The 21,745-nt window shown below is 53.6% G+C and overlaps 7 protein-coding genes across 7 annotated transcripts; 5 read left to right on the plus strand and 2 right to left on the minus strand.

Moving 5' to 3' along the window:
* Positions 1-244: 244 nt before the first annotated feature.
* PpBr36_02202 (uncharacterized protein) lies at positions 245-3,611 on the plus strand (the record flags this gene model as incomplete). The annotated part of the gene is made up of 3 exons (XM_029889384.1): positions 245-255; positions 401-1,523; positions 1,566-3,611. The coding sequence occupies 3 exons, from the start codon at positions 245-247 to the stop codon at positions 3,609-3,611; spliced, it is 3,180 nt and encodes a 1,059-aa protein (XP_029752754.1).
* Positions 432-3,587, minus strand: PpBr36_02203 (uncharacterized protein; the record flags this gene model as incomplete). The annotated part of the gene is made up of 1 exon (XM_029889385.1): positions 432-3,587. The coding sequence occupies one exon, from the start codon at positions 3,585-3,587 to the stop codon at positions 432-434; it is 3,156 nt and encodes a 1,051-aa protein (XP_029752755.1).
* Positions 3,612-9,891: 6,280 nt separating the features above from the next.
* On the plus strand, positions 9,892-10,681 carry PpBr36_02204 (uncharacterized protein; the record flags this gene model as incomplete). Its single annotated transcript, XM_029889386.1, has 2 exons — positions 9,892-10,098; positions 10,208-10,681. Coding segments are annotated over 2 exons (681 nt in total), but the record flags the coding sequence as incomplete, so codon positions are not given.
* Positions 10,682-11,182: 501 nt separating this feature from the next.
* On the plus strand, positions 11,183-11,614 carry PpBr36_02205 (uncharacterized protein; the record flags this gene model as incomplete). Its single annotated transcript, XM_029889387.1, has 2 exons — positions 11,183-11,203; positions 11,429-11,614. The coding sequence occupies 2 exons, from the start codon at positions 11,183-11,185 to the stop codon at positions 11,612-11,614; spliced, it is 207 nt and encodes a 68-aa protein (XP_029752761.1).
* Positions 11,615-13,146: 1,532 nt separating this feature from the next.
* Positions 13,147-15,119, plus strand: PpBr36_02206 (uncharacterized protein; the record flags this gene model as incomplete). The annotated part of the gene is made up of 4 exons (XM_029889388.1): positions 13,147-13,409; positions 13,488-13,948; positions 14,050-14,467; positions 14,645-15,119. The coding sequence occupies 4 exons, from the start codon at positions 13,147-13,149 to the stop codon at positions 15,117-15,119; spliced, it is 1,617 nt and encodes a 538-aa protein (XP_029752758.1).
* A 380-nt stretch (positions 15,120-15,499) lies between these two features.
* On the minus strand, positions 15,500-18,234 carry PpBr36_02207 (uncharacterized protein; the record flags this gene model as incomplete). Its single annotated transcript, XM_029889389.1, has 8 exons — positions 15,500-15,622; positions 15,740-16,741; positions 16,836-16,966; positions 17,078-17,300; positions 17,395-17,496; positions 17,591-17,630; positions 17,747-17,897; positions 17,976-18,234. The coding sequence occupies 8 exons, from the start codon at positions 18,232-18,234 to the stop codon at positions 15,500-15,502; spliced, it is 2,031 nt and encodes a 676-aa protein (XP_029752759.1).
* Positions 18,235-19,450: 1,216 nt separating this feature from the next.
* On the plus strand, positions 19,451-21,389 carry PpBr36_02208 (uncharacterized protein; the record flags this gene model as incomplete). The annotated part of the gene is made up of 3 exons (XM_029889390.1): positions 19,451-19,681; positions 19,785-21,200; positions 21,270-21,389. The coding sequence occupies 3 exons, from the start codon at positions 19,451-19,453 to the stop codon at positions 21,387-21,389; spliced, it is 1,767 nt and encodes a 588-aa protein (XP_029752752.1).
* Positions 21,390-21,745: the final 356 nt, after the last annotated feature.

Consider the following 21,745-nt stretch of genomic DNA (forward strand, 5'->3'; position numbering starts at 1 on the left):
GGGGTCCATGATCCGATGTCCCGAAAACCAAAAAAAGGGTGAATTTTATTACGGCGTATCAACCACTCCTGAGCAATAAAAAAGACAAGCGTAACCTTGGCACCAAGTGTCGCGCATAAGAGGACGTGCAGCGCATTCGAATTGTTACATGATACTGTACTAGTACTGTACCGTAAAGAAGATGGGATGATTGATGATGCTCATGTCTTTTTTTGGGGCCCTCAATTGGGGATTATTTCACAAAATGACAAATAAGTTTTTTTGTTTTGTTTTGTTTTTTGCTTTAACGACGTCACACGTGCATATTTTTAACTGACGCCCCTTTTTTGTCGCACTAAAAAAAAAGAAGAGAGAGAAAAAAAAAGACATTTCATTACATCCATACACAGAACTAATTAAGGAACACTATTATACTCATAACAAAAGCCTGCTCAGGCACTATTAATCAGCTGCGGCGGCACACTCTCAAGCGTCGGCGTTATAACCTTCATCAGCCCCGTGTCGGCGTCAAACTCGACCTTGTCCAGCGTCGTCTCCCTGTTGTTCCCGTTGCCGTTGGGGATGGCGAAGCGGTGGTAGGCAATCAGCCAGTCGTCGGTGCCGGGGATGTTGACCATGCTGTTGTGGCCGGTGCCCAGGATCCCCAGCTCGGTCCGCTTGGACAGCACGACGCCGCGGTACGTCCACGGCCCGTCGGCCGACGTGGCCGTGGCGTACCCGACGCGGTAGTTCTCCGACCCCGTGTCGTCGATGCTGTACGTCAGGTGGTACAGGCCCCGGCGGTGCACGACGAAGAGGCCCTCGCGGAAGTCGACCAGGCCCTCGATCGCCCTGGTGGTGTTGGGCTTGAGCGACACCATGTCGTCGCCCAGCTCCGCGTACAGCGGTCGCCCGTTGCCCCAGTACAGGTAGTACCTGCCGCTGACCGGGTCGCGGAACGCCGCCGGGTCGATGGCCTGGCCCGACGTCACGGCCTCGTTGTTCTTGATGAAGGCGTCCTGCTGCGCCGTGAACGGTCCCAGCGGGCTGTCGGCCACGGCGGCGCCGATGGTCTTGGTGTTGAGCGTGCGGTGGTGGCCGCTGTGGTAGAAATAGAACTTGCCGTCGCGCTCCGCGAAGCCCGGCGCCCAGGCGTTGCCCACGGCCCACGGCACGTTGCCGCCCGGCGCGTCCAGCGTCAGGATGGGCTCCTGGCTGCGCGTCCAGTTGGCCAGGTCCGGCGACGACCAGACGTAAAACTCCTTGCCGCCCCAGCCGGGGAAGCCGTCGGTGGTGGCGTAGATGTAGTAGGTCTTGTCGTGGATGAAGATGTTGGGGTCGGCGTAGAGCCCCGGGAGCACGGGGGACCTGACGTTGGAGGCGCGGACCGTCCAGTTCGAGGTGCTGCCGTCAGCCGCGTTAGTAAGCGTGTACGTCACTGTCTTGCCGCCGTCGAGGTCAACGATTGTTCCAGGAGCAGGGGAGGAGGTGACGCCGTCGACGGTGGTGAAGGTCGGGGCGACAGACGCGAGGCTGACGTTGGGGTACACGTAGAAAAGAACTGACCGAGCATCACCGTCAACCAGAGCAGGTGCTTTTTGCTGCGAGGCGTCCGAGAGGGCGACGTCGCGGACCTGAAAAACGTTGCCGGACTTGGTGGCCACCTCGTCGCCGGAGAGGGCGCGCCCGTACAGGGCAAAGTGGCTCATCTGGCCCTTGAACAGCTTGTCCGAAGTGTAGACGGACCGGCCGATGTAGTTGTTGGACGTGATGCCGTTGCCGATGCTGAGGGGGTCGGCACTCGTCGCCGTGTTGCGGGCGACCTCGGCCCCGTTCAGGTACAGGATGCCGGTGCCGCCGCTGATGACGTAGGCGAGGTGCACCCACTGGTCCTTGGGCAGGTCGCGCTGCTGGTTGGCGGCCTGCTCTCCGCTGTAGTCGCCGGTGGTAATGGCGGCACGGTAGGGGCTGCCCGTGGCAAAGACGTAGCCGTTGCCCGCGCCGCTGGAGCCGGTGTTGCCCAGGCCAAAGAGGAAGTAGGGCGTCTGCTGGCCGGCGTCGATGCGGACACGCATCTCGACGCTCATGTCCTCGACGTCCTTCATCAGGTCAAAGGGAAGCGAGACGAAGTCGTCCTGGCCGTCAAAGGTCATGACGCCGTCCTTGACGCTGGCGCTGCCGAAGACCTTGGCGTCGGCGCCGTTGCCCGACTTGTCGGCGAGGACGTTGCCGTCGGTGAGGCCGGAAAAGTCGTACTTGAGAATCTCGCCGGCTGCGTTGACGGCACGCTTCGTGTTGGTGGTGCCAGTCAGCTTGCTCAGCTCCGCGGCCGTGACCGGGATGACGGTTCCGTGGCGAGGGCTGCGGGGCAGGCTGAAGTTGGCCGAGACCCTCCACTGCGGCGCGGCAATGTCGGCCGTCTCCAGCGGGATGTAGCCACGGCCGCCATACTCATCGACAAACAGGTACCACTTCTGGCCGTTGACATCGCCAGGGTTGGACTTGAAGGACGTGGGACCCTCGACGGCCGAGGTGCCCGCGTCGCGCCCGATGCAGGCGGCGACCTGAGTCCACGCAGTGAGGTTCGCACGCAGGGAGGTGGAGCGCTCCTGGATGATGTCGGCACAGCCGGTGCCGCCGGCCCCCTCGTCCTTGGTGAAGCGGTAGTAGGTGTCGCCGTCCTGGACGACGGTCGAGTCGATGCGCGACATGCCGGCGTCCTGCCAGATCTTTGTCTCGCTGAAGGTGACAAAGTCGCGGGTGGTGACGTACAGCATGCGGTGGTACGTCGCACCGGTGCGGCTGGGGTCGTTGGCCGAGTAGAGAGAAGAGGCCCAAAAGACAATGTACTCCCCGATCGATGGGTCAAAGAAGGCCTCGGGGGCCCATGTGTTGCCGGCCTCGGCAGGGGACACGAGCACGTGGCGCTGGGCGGACCAGTTGATGAGGTCGGTCGACTCCCACACCTCGAGGTAGCGGCTGCCAAACTTGACAGAGTCGCCCCACGAAGTTCCCGACCCGATGGAAAGGTCGGTGGCGATCAGGAAGAACTTGTCACCCTCGGCCGACCGGATGACGAAGGGATCCCGCAGGCCCTTGGTGCCCATGGTCGACTGCAGCGTGGGCTGGCCGCCGTTCAGCTCGCGCCAGCGCAGGGCATCGTTGCCCACGCTGGCGGCAAAGTAGATCTTTTCGCCCTCGATGCTGTTGCCGGTGAAATAGGCAAAGGCGTAACCCTCAAACGCAAGCTGCCTCTTGTCGACGGCCTTGCGCACGTTGGCGGTGAAGTCACGCTCGACCGAGACGCCTCGCTGCTGGATCGTGGCCCTGAGCGTGACCGTCCTGTCCGCATCCTGCCGCTTGACTATGCCGTCGTGGCTGATGACTTGGGCGTCGCTGCTGTTCCACGACACAGGGAGCCCGTCCCAGGTCCTGGGGAGGTGAAGGTTTCCGCGGACGTCTTGGATGTTGGTGACGGAAACCGAGGCGAGGGCGGCTTCTGCCCGAGCAAAGATGGCGCTGCGGGCACTCAGGGGGCCCTCGGGCCCGGCTGCAGCCTGGCTGACAAAAGCCAGGGCAGCCAGGAGATAGCGCGTGTGGTACCTCATAGTGGGCCCACGTCTGCTGTATGATGGCGCGATCGTAGGAGGCGCGTGCACGATGAGATGAACCGCTGGTCCGTGAACCGTGAGACGACGACGACGGGTCTGTGTCGAAAACCGTTGCTGTCTATCAGCAATGTCAGGGAGCATGGGAGCATCCTGTCGTGGGTTTATACTCGAGGAAAAGGAGGAGGAGGAGGAGGAGGAGGAGGAGGAGGAGGAGGAGAAGAACAAGGGCTCCAGCAAACAAAGGACAGAAAGTGGTTAGCCGAAACACCCGAACGAACGCCCTGGCCACTCGGTGACGTCTTCAGGGTTCGCTTGTAACCAGATGTTATGCGAACGATACCAAAATGGCATCAAAGCGGGAGCTCACGAGATGGCGGGGGAAATGTGCAAGTGGCACCTTTCTCCGCCACGAACAGGCATATTTCCCGGACAGCCTTCCGTTTTCATGACCCAAGGCGCATGTAGCTCGTCATATTTGACAGTATTGGTCCCCACCTCGAGGTGTGTCTGCCCTCTCCGGGAGCCCAAACTGTTCGTGTCATTTCCCTGGTTGGAGACGTCTTGGGAGCCATGGGCTGCTTGCTTGCTTGCTTGTTTGCTTGCTACTTGGTGGACAGTAATAAACAAAGTCACAAGCATGTGCAAAGTACCTTCTTACCTTATCCTACTTTAACTAGGGCGCGTGACACGGCAACAAGGGCGGCTGCGAGAATGACGATTCGTGCAGATTGTGGGGAGCCGCGCCAAATGCCGGGCTGTTCCTAGACCGGGAGGTCTACTTGTTCTCCACCCATCGTCTATGCGCACCTATGAGAGCCCAGTCTTCATCTCGCCTCCGCCATCTTCTCCATGCTTTTTATGGGAGAAGGAAACCCCCCAAAAGCATGAACTTGTCTCGTCTATTTCCAGACGAAAATCTCACGAGTCGCTTGTTTTACGAACGAATGAATATGTATTTTGGGCACGGATAATTTTGTCCGCCAGTCATGTTTCGGTTCTTGAACTCTTTTTCAGATGGGTAAACGAAGTTAGTGTGGGCTTGTTTACGATTCGTTCCTGAGGAGCGACGGCTTGGTCCTCCTGCTCGGCGTAGTCTTGGATGACGAAGGTTGGTTGCGCCTAGAATCTTCATTTAGTTGGGCACCAACTTGACTAATTTTGTAGCTCCATCTCTTCACTTTCCTATTACATGCATTTGCAATATTCATGCAGGTACCAAAGATCAACCGACACATCCATTGAGATGAGATGATTTTTCTGAGCGCAAATGGATGGGATTGGACTCCACGTGGATGATGGCGGCAGCATTTCGGGATGACCCGAGGATTTTCTTTTTCTCGTAAGGCTACCCAGAACGTGGATCGGCGTCATTTCCACCTTTGTAAACAGGATGACCTTGGCTATATCATCAGATACAGTTGATTATTTTACCGTCTCGATGACCTTGAGAACTGGAAACAATAAACACATCGGGACAAAGTAAACCCGACACATTGGAAAAGTTGAAAACAAAAAGGCCCGCTTCATAAGGTTGTTTGTTGTTTGGATGACCCATCTCACCCGACTTGTAGATTTTTTTTTTTTTTTTTGCCTCTCGGACAAGCAGCAAAAACATCCATTTAATCATAAGATCGTCAGTTAAAGCTGCTGGCTAGGAAACACGGTGAAGAACTAACTGTGTAGCATCCAATTATGCAAAGATGCTGTAACATATCGCCTTGGTTAGCATTTGCATCGACATGCTGGAGGGTTGGATGCTGTGAACAAAGGTTGGGGATAACAGGCCGACCTATTTGATGACGGAGTTTATACACGTCTACACTGTCCCGCATGGCAAGATGACCCTGAGGCATTCAGATTCATTACCCCCATTTCCAGGAAATCACGATGCATCTCCGTCCAAGTCTCGTCCCGGTCCTGGCCCTGGCAGGCAACGCTGCCTTTGTCCAGCAGCTCATCGTCACAACTAACTTCAAGAGCTGGCTCGAAGATGACCGAATTTTGTAATCAAGCGGCGGGAAAGCATCCCGCAGTACCTCGAAGAGGCACTGATCACAGCAGGCGCGGACTTGCCCCCTCAATTGCGCTACTGCTGCCGGGCCAACCAGATCTACAAAGTCTGTTAACCCACCTGTGAGCAAATCAACAGTCGAGCAGCTTCGTCCGGCCGGCCAACCCGTTCGACAGCGTGCAACTCCGTGGGCGAGAGCTCTATTTCCTCCTGGGTCTTTGCTATTGGCGACATGAACAACCTTGTGGGTGCTGGTCGACGCGCTCAACGGCACGAGCGAGGTCAAGAGTGTGGTGCTTTCGTGTCATGCACCGTTCGGGTACAAGGGCTTCGACATTAGGGCCGTCATCATCACCCCACGAGCACAGCAAGAAGAGCACTAGGGCCGGGTGCGGTACCTGCAGGAGACGTTTGGAGTGCCGGCCTACGCGACGAAGGATGTGCAACACGTGCTGAAGGGGGAGAACCCGTTGGTTCCAAGGACCTGGCGCTGCCGTTCAGGAAGGAGATTTTCCGGCATGATCCTTTTTTTTTTTTTTTTTTTTTTTTTTTCGGTTGTACACCCGCCCAAACATATGCCAGGGGCTGTCGGTTTCTTTTCCCCCGGTCATGAAAAATGGCAGAAAGCAGCTAATGGGCTTTTTACGACGGCGATGGAATCCCCGCAGCGGCCAAGGCAATGGACCAGCAGGTTGCGTCTTATTGACAAATTCATCGGCAAAACCACGCAGGACAACTCGATCTACGACTTTGACGTCGATGGGTGTGGAGGCGGCCGCTGCCGGTTACTGGCGGACCGCGAGTTAAATAGATTGAAAGAAATACCACGGTTAATTGAGCTATACCTGTTGAGCTTGGTTGTAGCGTAGCAGACGAGCAAGGTTTCCCCGAGCTATACTCCGTTCTTGCGGGGGAAAACTCCACTGAATGTATCCCTAGCACCATACATGCAGAGTAGTAGTAAAGAGTAGTCAATAGTCAAGACCTATCATAGAACTTATATATTGATGTAGTACTTAATTGGGTCCGTCCCGGCAAAACCTGTCGAGAGCTTCCTTCTTTTTTTNTTTTTTTTTTTTTTTTTTTTTTTTTTTTTTTTTTTTTTTCTCTCACTTGGTCCGCTCTCCACTGGTTGGACGCCATTCGGTACCTGGCAGGTTCTACTATGCATGAATAGGTAACTTTAGCTGTAGTGTAGGATCCATATCCCTCCGGTAGTAAAGTCCGCAGCAAAGCAACTTATCATCTCGTAGTTGCTTCCCCTCACCCTCCTCGGCTTTGGATCCCTTTTTGGGCATGTACCGGCATGGGTTTTTGGCATGCCCAGAGCACACACGTGTTCTCTGGGTTCTCTGGGGGTGGCTGGGCACGCCTTGGCCCGTCCGCCCTTGTCACAATCTGGTGGAGCTTGTTCCCCCTGTCATCAATTCAATCTGCAACAGCTTCCCTCAGCTTTTCCCACTTCCCCGCAACCAAGCTTGCCGTGCTGCTGGCCCCTCAGAAACTTGCATGTTCGAGGTTGCAGCAGCGAGGAAGCGAGCTTCCATTTCTGGTGCTTGGTATTCCATATCGAAGCAATGCAGAAGACCGGTACTGCAGGCTGCCGGCAGCAAGGCGCAAGGATGGTGGCTGCCTGCCCCAAAAGGCAAGACCAAGAAGCAAATCAAGCTGCCGGCACCAATCCACGTCCGACCAGAATCAATGTCAGCGTCGGTCTGACTGCCCGTACCGCACCCTTGGTCCGATCGTTCATGCATGCTTCATAAGTGGCCCCCTCCCCCCGGCGCTAAATTTCAGAACATTTCCTGTCTGGCAAGCCCTTGGTGACACGGAGTCGGCCAGACCTGAATGATCTACGATATGAGGGAGATTTGGGGGCGACGGCATCTTGGGAGGGGGCCCATCTAGAGTAGGTCGGTGACCACGGAAAAAATCGAACTGCCTCACCTTGGGTATCCGCATAAACGAACCCTGATGCATGTCGAGTACTGTAATGGAGAAAGCCTGCGTGGTGTGTGACTGTGACCTGCCCGTGCATCCGCCTGCAAGTACCTACCCGTCCATACCTGGCAGCAAGATAGTAGAGAAAGCAAAAGAAAAAAAAAAAATAAAAATAAAATAAAATCCAAATTCAAATTCAAAATTGCAATGGTCAGTCACACACATTGTAACGAGAGACCTTCCATATTGGGCAAAGGCTTCGTGCTGGCATGCATAACGTTGGGCTCCACATCTCCGACCCCCCTAAAGTCCGGCCCCTAAAAATATCTACTCAGCCACGTCAACCCTTTGTTTTATTTTATAAATATCTAGACGAATTTTTCACTTTAGAACTTGCATTTTGAAGATTCTTGCTCCAAACTTTCCAATGAAACAGTACACTGAAAATCAGCTTCTTGCTGCCATTTCTGACATAAGAAATGGCAAATCAGTTCACAAAACCTCGCAAAAATGGGGTATTCCTCGGAGTACCCTTCACGATCGTTTAAAGGGGGCCCAGTCAATTCAACAAGCGAAAAGATTTTGTCAAAGGCTTTCACAGGAGCAGGAGACCTATTTGGCAGATTGGGTACTTGCGCAGGCCGCGTTAGGCCTTCCGCCAACGCATCAAGAACTACGCTATTTTGCGGAACGAATTCTTCAGGCCGCCGGAGAAAGAAAAAGCCTTGGGAAACATTGGGTTAGCCGTTTTATAGCCCGATATCCAATTTTGAAAACCCAAAGGCCCCGGCGAATAGAAAATGCCCGGGTTAATGGGGCTACAACCGAGGTAATTAAATCTTGGTGGTCCTATTTGAAAAATCCCGTTATCGATACTATAAAACCGGCCAACCGTTGGAATATGGACGAAACAGGTATAATGGAAGGCAAAGGATCTAATGGCCTGGTGTTAGGGCGTAATAAAATCCGGCCATTACAGCGAAAAGAGCCTGGAACGCGGGGTTGGACGAGCATAATCGAATGTGTATCAGCTACGGGGGCTGTTATACCTCCCCTCGTTATATTTAAGGGGAAAAACGTACAGCAACAATGGTTTCCAGCTGATTTAAGTCCTTTCGATACCTGGCAATTTCATGCAACAGAAAACGGGTGGACAAATAATGAAACAGGTATCGAATGGTTAAAAAAGGTGTTTATTCCAAATACCCAACCTTTAACTCCTGAAAAGCGTTTATTAGTTCTCGACGGCCACGGATCACACGTCAGCGACGAGTTTATGCTTGTTTGCCTCCAAAATAATATTCAGCTTTTATATTTACCTCCTCATTCGTCGCACGTTCTTCAACCGTTGGATTTATCGGTTTTTGGGCCGTTAAAGGAAGCTTATCGACGTCACCTGGGATTTGTAAACCAGTTTTGCTGTTCAACGGTTGTTGGGAAACGAAACTTTCTACTTTGCTATCGAAAAGCCAGATCAAAAGCATTTATAGCAAAAACCATTCAATCTGGTTGGCGTACGACGGGGTTATGGCCGGTGAACTTGGCAAAACCACTTTTAAACCCGTTTTTATTAGAAAATAGCAACGCCAACGTCGAAAAAGGTAGAAATAACGGCTTCCAAAGGGATAAAACACCGGAAAGCCCAAACCAAAAAATTAACGACCAATCTTTACTTATTTGGAAAACCCCTAAAACGACCCGAGATATTCGACTTCAACTACAGGAAATTTCCCGGTCCGAAAAAAGTAACGCCACTTCACGGCTTTTGTTTGCAAAAGTCCAAAAAAGCTTCGAAACCAAGGATATCTTATTGGCTGAAGCTCAGCAAAAAATCAGTTTGTTAAAAGCAAAATTGGAGGCGGTACGGCCGGTCAAAAGGAAAAGGGTAATTCCGGATCCCAACGAGCTTTTGGTCAGCAAAAAAAACGTTTATGAAGCACAGGAAAATAATAGGGACTGTTTAGAGGATTTGAACGATGGAGAAGAGGTTAGCGAACCGGGAGAGCCTGACAATGATTGTATTATTGTGCGTTGATAGGTTTACATTTAAATCGGTTTATAAAAGGGGTATTTCGTCGTTACATTTTTCAAGGGGGCCGGACTTTAGGGGGGTCGGAGATGTGGAGCCCAACGTTAATGGATCATCATCACAACTGCAAAAGCAAAAAGAACATGGCGTTTCAACGAGGACGAACATATAAAGGCAATCTGCTTTCCCATTGCTTTTGGGATCATCATCACACATCCCGTCAGCAAGCTCCAGCCTCCCCCAAGATCACCAAGACAAATAGCTCGCCCAGTCCCGTCACTTGCCGTTGACTCGTCTCTCACTTGTCTGTCCCCTCCAGCCCGGTCATTCATTCATTCCGTTCCAAAACCGTCAAGATGCAGTTCTCGCTCTCCATCGCAGCGGCAATCCTGGCGGCCACCGCCTCGGCCATGCCCGTCCTCGAGGCCCGCCAGACCGTCGGGACCACGGCCAATGAGTTCACCCAAGGCGGGTGCAAGGACGTCGTCCTCCTGTACGCTCGCGGAACCACCCAATCCGGCAACATGGTAAGTGCTTTGATTGTTTTTTTTTCTTCTGGGATATACCGCATCTACCTTTTAAGACAAGAAAAAAATGCAACCGATTAACACTTTTTTTTTTTTCCCCCTCTAACAGGGCGAGGAACCCGGCCCGGCACTGGGCAACGCGCTCAAGACCCGCCTCGGCGCCGCGCGAGTCGCCGTCCAGGGCGTGGCCTACTCGGCCTCGCTGCTGGGCAACCTGAGCCCGGGCGGCGCGCCGGCCAACGAGGCCAGCAGCTTCAGGACGCTGATCGGCCAGGTGGCGAGCCAGTGCCCCGACGCGCGCATCGTGGTGTCCGGGTACAGCCAGGGCGCCGCCCTGGTCCACCGCGCCGTCGAGGGCGCCACCGCCGCCGTGCGCGCCCGCATCGCCGCCGGCGTCACCTTTGGCGACACCCAGAGGCAGCAGGACGGCGGCCGCATCCCCGGCCTCGACGCCACCAAGTCCCTCATCATCTGCAACTCGGGCGACCGCGTCTGCGACGGAACCCTCATCATCACCCCTGCCCACAGCGGCTACGGCGCCAGGGCTTCCGAGGCGGTTGACTTTATCGCTGCCCGCGTCTAGGGCCGATAGGGGTTTTTATTTGATCTTGGGATTTTGAGGCTGTGCTTGACTTTTTTTTTTTTTTTTTTTTTTTTTTTTTTTTTTTTTTTTTTTTTGGGAAACTTCTTCTTGTATATATGGTTTTTTTTTCTGTTTGTTTGGCTGGCCTGGGCTTGAAACATGATAATGATGGTAAATAAGGCAAATGCGATGAACATATATCAACTTTAAAACAGGCAACATTGCTTGACTCTAACCCGATGTGCATTCTTCTCGGTACATACATATGCAGTGAAAGAGTACGTGGTGATATTCAGTGCCAGAGGCTCCCCTATTTGTTGAAGCCAATGAATTTTGTATTCCTCAAGGGGCTAGTGAAACTTGTCTCGGAAGGGATGTACAGCATAGTAATCATTCACCAGTTCTTTCCGCGTCGCCTTCCACCCTCAATCTCTGTCAGTCCCAAAACTGCTCAAACTGCTTCATCAGTCGTTCATAACCTGGTTTCACTCTTTTATCATCATGGCTTACAAGCTTTTAAAAGTATGCTTGGCCGCTGGCTAAAATTATGTCTACTGTTAGTGATTACAATGCTTGTCTGACTTGCCAACTGACATCTTTACCCACATAGTCTAAATTGTCCAATATATACTTTCATGTGCGCCCCTGTTGTAACAAAGTAAAAGAAATGACTCATGTTTGCCTCCATTCAAGTCTCTAAACGGAATTGATTTCCTACTTGTGCGCAGCTATATCATCATAATGCAGCTTTCCTTTGTCGTCAAGGCCCTCAGCGTGGTGGCCCTCACCGTTCCGGTGACTGTCGCCCTCCCAGCTGGCCCTTCTGCCGGCGCCAATGGAGCCGTGGCCGCTATCGACGACAGCACTGCCAACAGGCCTCTTACCGCCCGTGGAAATGAGGTCAGGGTCTCACCTTCCAAACTCCAAGCTTGACCTTGCGATGGTTGTAAAGAGAGCCCATTCCCCACATGCGTATCTTGCTCTTGGTATCTGAGACAACAGGAGCAGCTTGCTCAGGCCGCAAAAAAAAGAGACGCGAAGAGCGGTTGAAGAAAGAAGCAGCCGAGAAAAGCCGGTAAAACAGGGGCATATTTCAAAAATAGCGGAATGATGCATGCAAATTTGATTCTGTGATAGTTTGACGTGCCTGGATTAGGCTGCCACCCGGCTAATAGCGCGACTTGGGCTCAAGAGTATCACATCCTAATAGACTGTTGGATTCTTTTGGCGTTTGCTTGTTTTTCTTTGTCTCTTGCCTTTGATTTGTCTTTGTTGGTATCTTTGATCTTTTCTAACTTGAGCTTTTCTAGCCTATTATAATTTATCGCATTTTTTGTCAAAAGCAAATGAGTTTTAAAAACAAATTTTTTAACCGCATTGAGAATATCAGGCAACCTGCGTTGGGTTTCACTTGCTGTATCTGATGAAAGCGCCGTGAATGAAAGAGACAAAGAGACTCGCATCCCTGATTCACTGGCTTCTCTTCGTCAACTGCCTCCCACGCCCACAGATTATATGAACCCTCCGTGGCAAACATTGTATTTGCTATTTGCCAATTCCTTTGTCTTTCTGTTTGCAGCAAGGGGGCACAGATATTAGGTTCCATGCAGCTGCCCTCGCGTCGGTGACATCGCGGCTTTTGACCGCTTGCGCCAAGTGCTTGGGTCGTTCCACAGATTTGGTCACTTGAGCCGTGGAATGTTGGATAAAAATTGGAGATGGCGGCTCCCGACGCGCCTCCCATTTTGCCAAGAGACGAAAAAAAAAAGACCGAATCATCCCCCATGGAGAAAATGGATCTCTTGCTCAATCGCTTGGCCCAATCCTTGTCTCGAACAAGCGTCTGTGCTTCGGCCTGTCCAGTAGCAACACCCGAAGCTTGCTGAGCTGAGGTGCGACCAGCTGAGCAACGGTGCCAACCGAGTCCAGTTCCCCGCATTTGAACGGGGTCCCCCATATTGGCTGATGCGGAGAAGAGGGAGATGGTGTGGATGAGGAATCCGGTAAGAATGACCCGCCAAAATACCCCGTTGATGGGCTCTTTTTTCTTTCTTTTCTCATTGCTGTACCTCCTCAGACACTACGTAATCGTGAACGGTGTGACGTCGAGGTAGTAGGTCCCATCCTCAAATGCCCAATCTATCGAAACCGCCCCCGCATGCGGAGACCCCGGGATCTGACGGGTAAAAGGCCTACGCGAATCGCTTTGGTTTCCAGGTGCACAAACAATAAGACAAAAAAAAAAAAAAAAAAAACCATGACCATCAGCCCTTCTTTCCGTCTTTTTTTGTTTTTTTTTTTTTGCTGATCTGTTCCCGTCGGACTTGTCCCTGATCTTCTGACCGTTGTCGCCCGCCCGTCGTCCCTGAGAAGTCGTCCGATCTTGAGCTGGAATCTGATTTCTTTCTCTTCCATCTCCCTGACTTTCCTGTCCAAATTCCTGACACTGCCAAAAAAACCCAAATATGACGACCGACTTGCCGCCAAAAGGCGATGAGAGTGTGGCTGGTGCCACGCGGCAGCCCGACAAAATCGCCGACCATGACCTGTTGGGTGGTGGGGGAGACAGCGACAGCAAGCCTGGGGTTGAGCACCATTCTGGAGATGCCGCCTCGGCACTTGCGTTGACGCCCGAGGAGCTCGAGATGGAAAAGAAACTCAAGAGGAAAATTGACACGCTCATCATGCCAATGGTGGTGCTGGTTTATCTCATGAACTATATTGATCGGTACGTTTTGTGTGTGTGTGTGTCTCTTGTCTTTGTTCTTCCAGTTGACTGACCCCAAAAAAAACTTGTCGCCCACAGCAACAATTATGCCGCAGCCAGGCTTCAAGGTCTCGAGAGGGACCTCAACCTCAGCGACTCCCAGTATCAGCTCGGTCTTTCCATTCTCTTTGTCGGCTACATCCTTGCCCAGGTGCCGTCCAACATGCTGCTCAACTACATGGGTCGCCCGTCCCTCTACCTGGGTCTCTTCACCATCCTTTGGGGATCCGTGTCTGCCCTGACCTCGCTGGTCAAGAATTTCGGTCAGATCGTGGCCTGCAGGTTCATCCTCGGCATGGTCGAGGCCCCCTTCTTCCCGGGCGTCCTGTTCTACCTGTCGAAGTGGTACACCAAGTCGGAGCTCAACTTGCGCATGTCCATCTTTTACTCGGGGTCCTTGATTTCTGGTGCATTCGGCAACCTGATTGCAGGAGGAATCCTGAATGGTCTAGGGAACGCGCATGGCCTGTCGCCTTGGCAGTGGCTGTATATTATTGAAGGTGAGTCCGCGGGCCCTCGATGGTGGTAGCGTCTCACAATTGAACGCTCCAAAATCCCGTGCACGCGTCGACTAAAGCATCAAAAACCCTACCTACTCCAGGCGTCATTACCGTTGCAGTCGGCACCCTCCTCATCTTTGTCCTCCCCGACTTCCCCGACACGTGGAAGAGCCTGTCGCCGGAGCTGAAGCAGATTGCGAACCGCCGCCTGGCCATCGAGGCGGCCCAGGCTGACGTGGACGAGGCCGGCGGCATGAGCCAGCTCAAGGGCTTCAAGCTGGCCATGACGGACCCTTGCACCTACGTGCTCGCGCTCTCGTACATGTGCGTGACGGGCACGGCCGGCTTCCAGAACTTCTTCCCCACCCTGACGAGCACCTTTGTGGCCGGTAACGACCGGGTCAAGGCCCTGCTGCTCTGCGCGCCGCCGTACCTGTTTATTACCGTCGGTTCGCTGGTGCACTCTGTGTATTCGGACAGGGTCGGGAACCGGTTCTGGTTCTACATGTATCCGATTCCGTAAGTTTTTTTTTTTTTTTCTTTCTTTTTCTTTTTTTCTTTTTCTTTTTTTTTCTTTTTTTCTTTTTCTTTTATTCTTTTTTTTTTTTCCCCTCTGAATTTAGGACTCTTAGTTGCCTGCCTCAGTTTACCCTCAAACTTCATCACTTACTTGCTAACTAAAGACGCAAAACCCAGGGTCACCATCGTCGGCTTTCTCATCTTCATGTTTGTCGACGACTCCAACTTTGGCGCAAAGTACTTCTCCCTCTTCCTCATGGTGGTCGTCTTCAACATGAACGGCACGACGTACGCCTGGATCGCAAACGCCATCCCCCGCCCCCCGGCCAAGCGCGCGGCCGCCTTCGCCTTCATCAACAGCATTGGCAACTCGGCCAGCATCTGGACGCCCTTCACCTACCGCCAGCAGGACTTCCCCTCGTACAAGCTGGCCATGGGCATCAACATTGGCCTGCAGGCGGTGGCGGCCGTGTGCGGCCTGCTGATGTGGTACATCCTGACGAGCCGGAACAGGCAGCTGGAGAGGATGGAGAACGAGGACGCCGAGCTCAGCGCCAAGGACCTGGCCGTGTTGCAGAAGACGGCCGATCTGGCCGGCGTCGATGTCGCCACCGCGAGGAGGCAGCAGAAGGGGTACAGGTACATGATTTGAAACATATACCGCTTTTGATGTGCTTTATGAAAGGCTAGCCGCGCAATTTAACTTGGAATTATACGTCGTCTCAATGCTGTCATGTTTTTTTTATTTTTTTATTTTTTCTTTTTTTTTTTTATTTTTTGTGCAAGGTTCCCTGATGCTGTCATGGTAGGCTGTGTTTGGACCGTTGTATCAAACTGTCTACCATTTCAGTCACTGTGTTATCGCTCAAACTAGAAAAATAGATTTTGAACACTAGAACGCACTTGATACCGAACATATGACTGCTAATACGTCTGTTTCGCTGTTCTGGGCTGAACCCAACTAGCCTTAGCCCTAAAAGGTGACTGGTTCACCCTTCGACATACTTGCTTATTTAGCACTTGCGCGACCACCTATCCAAAGACACCATCGTTCTTGGGCTCAAATTCAATGTGGGGCCGTCTCGCCACCCACTCAGGGAACTCTGCTGGATCATCCGGTGAGATCCCCTCTAGTATCGGCGCCGACATGCCCAGCTAGTCGCAAAGAAACAACCGTCAGTCGTCTGTTCACTGTACCGAACTGGGATCAAGTAGCACAGACACAACAAAACTAAGAAAAGGGGGAAAAAAAAGAATAGAGAGATGACTCACAGCAAAATACCTCAGCTTGACGGCATGGATCATGGTCGCAGCCTTGGCCGTGACCTTGAACCGCAGCACGCTCCAGCCCAGCGGCGGCAGCTCGTGCACCGTGACCAGGGCCGGGTTCTCCAGGTTGATCAGACCTTGTCCGGGCCCTCCGGCGGCGGCAGCGGCAACGGCCTCCTCGACGGTGGCATAAGGAAACCCGCCGCCCGAGCCCCGACCCAGCAGCCACGCGGGGACACCGTGCTTGTAGAGCGGTATCGAGTCGTTGAGCTGGTTTTCGATGACGAGGTCGACCACGCTGCCCAGGGGAATCCCGGCGATGACCGGTTTGCCCAGCCGCCGCTCGCCCCCCGGCGAGGTGGCGTCGTCGTGCTGGTCCTGGAAGAGCAGCGGCGTCATGGCGGAGCGGAAGAGCTGCCACGGCTGCTCGTTGAGGAAGTACTCGGGAACGTGCTTCTCCGTCAGCGAGGGCCGCTGTCCAGCCGAGAGCCGGACCGTCATGTCCGCCGCCGCCGCTGCAGTTTGCGTACGGGCTGAGGACTTGCCACGTCGCGAGCTGGGCGGGGGTGACGGCGGGAAGGGGGCGAGGACTTCGCCGCCGGCCACCGCGCAGCCGTGGCGGGTGGTGCCGTCGGCCAGCACGCACACGCCCTCCGGCCGGGCGGGTTGCGGGAGCTTCATGGGCTGGCCGTAGATGGGGCGGTGGGAGCTGGCGCCCGGGTAGCGGAGCACGGCGTAGCCCTGCAGGTTCTGCAGGTTGCTGGTGGACGAGATGCGGATGGCGTAGTCGCCGTCTGCGGGGTCGGGGCTGTGGAGCTTGACGAGCACCGTGACCCTCGACGCGCTGGGGATGTGCACCACCTCGGCCTCGCGCGGGTGGACGAAGCCGCCGTTGTTGGCGACGATGGTCATGTTGTGGCCGTCGATCGAGGCCACGACGCCGTGCTCGAAGCCGATGTTGATGAGGTTGAGCATCACGTATGCCTGTCCTTCGGTCTCGATGACCTGTGTGTGTTGGGATATTTGCCGTCTCAGTTTTGCGTGTCCTGGCGTTGTTACCATACAAGATGGATGCGCGGGAATGGGGGGTCTTTCATACCTCATAGTCGCCCGTGCTGGGGCTACAAGTCTCCTGAGGCAGCCCCTGTGGTTGGATGCAACCCTTTTCATCCAAAGCTTGGCCGTTCAGGACTCCAAAGCCAGGTTGACGGCAATGCACACGACCCTTGCCTAATTGATTGGAAGAGCACAATTAGTCAAAGATTAGTCCTTTGTGTTGCTTTCTCTCTCTCTTTTCTGCCGGCCAACAAAGGAGGAAAAAAAAAAAAGTAACCCACTCACCATTGACAAGAATGGAATCATAACAATAAAACTCGGAGCCCTCGGCCTTCATCCGCAGCAGCTTCCACCCAGTGTCCCGATGCTGGTGGTTCTTGATTGCCAGATGGCGGACATGTTTCTCGGCCTCCATGATCTTGTGCAGCTCCATCTTGTCCTCGGTGATGAGGTGGTACGGGCGAGGTCTCCAAGGGGCCGGTGCCACATAAACCATGCCGTAGAGGCCCTGTCGTTGGGTTTTTTGGTCATTGAGGTGTCTACTCAAAGGGAAAAATGGACCGAAGCGATCGTCAATGGCCCAAGGGCAAAACAAAACATACATCGGCAGATGCCGCCGTGGTGTGCTCGGCGTACCAGTTGAGGCCCCAGGATCCAGTCGTGTCAATCAGGTGCGTAAAGTTTCCGCGAGGGAGGATCGGATACTGGAATAGCATAAGGAAAAGTTAGTATTGGCAAGTCGACACCATCACCGACGTCTTCTGTATTGGATGCGGTCCACTTAGTTGGTATTCATACCTGCGAGATTCCAGCAGTGCCATCATTCCAGTCGCCGGTGCTGCATTTTTTTGTTTGAGATTATTGAGAGTGTAAGCAGATGAACAAACTTATTTACGGTCGGTGAATGGCCACCTTTTCCGAAACCAATCCAAAAAAAGAAAAAGAAATGCTTACCTATGATATCCAATCCCAGACCAGTGGATCGTCGACTGTGAATAGACGTCGCTCTTCACCGTCAACTCGACCATGTCGCCCTCGTCGGCATACAAGGTAGGACACGGTGACTGTCCGTTGCACGTATACATGACCCGCCACCGGCCTCCGTCTGTCACGGGGATGAGCTAGCCGTAGAGATTTGAAGGGGGAAAAGTCTGATTTGAAAAGAAAGGCAGAAGCAACATACCGGGATTCATCCATCTGACTCCAGTCAGCAGATGGTACTTTCTCACTAGCTTGACCAAGTTTTGCTGTGAAGTTGACTTCCAGAAGCCATTGAGGTCAAGGTGGTCGCTACCATCGTATCTATTCCACAGCCCAATGGGTATGGTGACGGCGCCAAGGGCTAATGCTGAGAGGCAAACAGACCGCAGCTTTGCGGGCCAAGTTCCTGTTACAGGCCTGCTGGGGGCACTTGCCCCTGGAGACAGCACTTTGATGGTCATTTCTGTTTGCTTTTAGTGAATATATGGAAGAATATAGCTCGCCAAGAAGGGAGGATATTCAAAATCGGCGACATGCCACAAGGTAACCTGGAGAGAAGGACGAAAAACATGGAGGGATAGGATGAGATAGACGGAAAGGACCCTTATCATATTGAACTCGGCCCCTCCAATTTTTGCACGTAGTGACTATCTACAGCGGATACCATGGCCCTTGCTGAATACTAGTCAAACCTCTCTCCGACCTGCCACGAATCTTCTCGCAGGGTAGAATGGTGTTGGAAAGCGGGGTGAGAAGGTGACCTAGCCGTCGTAGCGAAAAAACAAGGTGAAGATCGCAATTCAACCAAGATTCCTTTTTCCGGGCATGACAAAACTGTTGCATGATTCAGATCATGATTCTGTTTCAAGGCAGGAAATGCCGAGCCACACAACCTCACAGAGTAGATCTGGTCTTGCGATGACATTAGTGCAGGATAGGCAAACTTCGGAGCAGCGTGTTGTCAACAGGGGTGGCCGTGTGTGTGCGAATCCTCACCGTCCAAAGGGCATCGGTCTGAGGCCTGCGTCGAAGGCAAGCATGAACAACAAAAATGGCGCCAGGAGTGAGCTCCACGCAGGCCACGCACACGGCAACACCCATGCCCTGGTGTCCTAGACTTAGTCACGAGCACGACTACACCAAGGCGTTGGACAGGTGATACCTCTCAACGCTCTTTTGGTCAGGTCAACAGCTCTGGCTTAAACGATACCGATCAGCGCCTGGAGCGCGCAGGCTACCGCACACTCAGGCCCAGTACCCCTTGAATCAGCGGTCCGGTTAAGCTTTCTGCCAAGGATGCCCACAATTTCTCGTTTTGTCCAACTTAGACAGCAGCGTGGGATCGGAATCACAGTTTTCCAGCAGGGTTCAACGCTCATACTCTATAGGTTGATTTGTCAAGGCACGGACGGGCTAACGCAGGTGTGGCACCAGCGAGGGGGAATCTTCAGGTAACTTTTAGTCTCTAGGCTTTTCCATCCCCTCCTATACAAGATTGAGACGGCACCACATGTTCCGGTGATTTGGTTCCCCCTCTCAGTCGTGTTATTTTTACTTTTTTACTTTTTTTTTACTTTCTTTCCATCTCGTTTTTTTTTTCTGTTACTTTAGCCCCGAACAGCTTCCACTGCTGCGTTACGACTTGCTCCGGCGACAACAGCCCACGCAACGTATCCAATGTATCCAACGTATGCAATATTTCTCCTGTCTGGCTTCTGTCTCGCAGCCCAGACGAGAAGATACAACTTCACCGTCACCAACCAATGGTCTGCAGGTGATGGCCATGGAAGACCAGTGTTTGCCATCAATGGTCAGACCCCTGGTCCGTTGATAGAGGCGGACGAGGGAGATGAGATTGAGGTTTTCCTGGAGAACCAGCTGGGATTCGAGACGACGATGCACTGGCAAGTTCTGGATCCCAAGGCAGATTTTCTTTTTTTTTTTTTTTTTTTTTGCCCCTCTAGCTAACACGAAAGGTCCAAAAAGGCACGGCATCTACCAAATTGACAAGCCGTGGAACGATGGGGTGCCGGGAGTTACTCAGTACTCGATCCAACCAAGAGACAATTACACGTACAGCTTCACGGTCCAGCAGCAATACGGCAGCTACTTTTATCATGGTCACTTTGGCCCCGCGTTTGCCGACGGCATGAGGGGTCCCATCTGGATCAGGCCGGCGGCGTGGAGGCCACGTCCGTACGAGCTCATATCGTCTTCACCGGACGACGTGGCCGCCATGAAAAGGGCCGAAGCCAGTCCTCGGCACGTCGTCATCAGCGATTGGAATGCCGAGCCCATGGATATCTTGCTGATCATGTACCGCGACACGGGCATCGTGCCCTGGTGCAGCAACTCGATCGTGCTCAACAACAAGGGCAGGACGTTCTGCCACTCGGCCGAGGAGATAGAAGCCGCTGGAGGTCCTGGCCGCAACTCCCTGGGCTGCCTGGTGCAGGACGGCCAGGCGCTGTACTCCAATCCCCCCACCTGCGAGGAGACCTTTGCCGAGCTCGAGGTCTTTGAGGCCCAGCCCGGCGAGTCGTGGATGTGGATCAACTTTATCCACTCCGGGGCGCACCACGAGCTGCAGATAAGCATCGACGAGCACGAGTTCTACGTCGTCGCAGCCGACGGCGAGTTTGTGCACCCCCAAAAGGTCCACGCCGCCAACTGCAACCTCGGCGAGCGCGTTTCCATCCTGGTCCGCCTCGATCAGGCGCCAGGCGATTACGCCGTCAGGATCACGTCGTTGCGCAGAGAACAGACGATTCAGGGCATCGGACTTCTCCGGTACGCGGTCCGATCTGACGAAGCGGGGCCAGGCTCAGCGCGGATCGGTAGTGTGCCTAAAACAAAACCATGGGTCCATCTGAATGGCACCTTCATCTCGTCTTCGTCCGTAGCAATGGACGAGTCAATCTTGGCCCCCTACCCCGCCCGTCCACCCCCTCCAAGGTCGGACCACACCCTTCGCTTCTTCATCAACATGACCGGCCCCGGGACCTGGGCGCTCAACGTGGGACCGCACCAGGCCTTTCGTCAGCAGCTGCCCCCTCTGCTGTGGGAGGCTGGCTCCCGTGGCGACACCACCTACGGTGGCGGCGGCGACCCTGGGGGTCTGCTGCCAAACGGAACCGTCGTCGACATAATCTTTGAGAATGGTGCCGACGTCGCCAGCCAGCACCCTTTCCACAAGCACAACAACAAAGCCTGGATCATCGGCACCGGCACCGGTGGGTTCCCCTGGCGCAGCGTGGACGAGGCGCTCGAGAAGGGCGGCATGGCGCAGCACTTCAATCTCGTCGATCCGCCCATCCGCGACGGCTGCAGGCTTGGCAACAGCCCCGGGGACTGGACCGTGATCCGATACGAGATTTCGTTTCCTGCCGCCAGCATGCTGCATTGCCACATGATTCACCACTTTGCTGTAAGTTGCGCTCCCTGAATAGGGCCGCCTTGATTTTGTCTTGCTGACTCAAGCATTTGAAATCCAAAGGCTGGCCAACAAGTCGTGTTGCTCGAAGGCGTCGACGCAATGCCCAAGATCCCTGATCACGTCAAAAAGACGGTCCATTCGGACTTTCAGCCGGTCCTTCGCTATGGACCCCTGGACTAGACGACAAGGATGACCGTTGATTTTAACTTGTCATCGCAACTTGTTTGTATCCGAATTCTACTCTAGTAGTGTAAATCGGAGATCTCACCGAGTATGAAACGGGATGCCAAGAAGTTTTGTATATAAAAGCGCTCGGTGAGAGTTTATCCCATTAGCCCCAGCTCAGACGGTAATTTCTCCGATCGCTCAGTCTCTCCTCGTTATCACTACTCCATGTCAAATTCCATTGGTCGCCATGCTTTTCCGACTAGCTTAGGAGTTACTTTTAGCCGACTTTGCGATGAACCCCGCGCGCGGCGCACGCGGCACAAAGGTTGTTTTAGACTTGACTGATGACCAAGCTTGTGTGCAAGGGA

This window comes from Pyricularia pennisetigena, chromosome 3 (genome assembly GCF_004337985.1).
Source record: "Pyricularia pennisetigena strain Br36 chromosome 3, whole genome shotgun sequence".
NCBI lineage: Eukaryota > Fungi > Ascomycota > Sordariomycetes > Magnaporthales > Pyriculariaceae > Pyricularia > Pyricularia pennisetigena.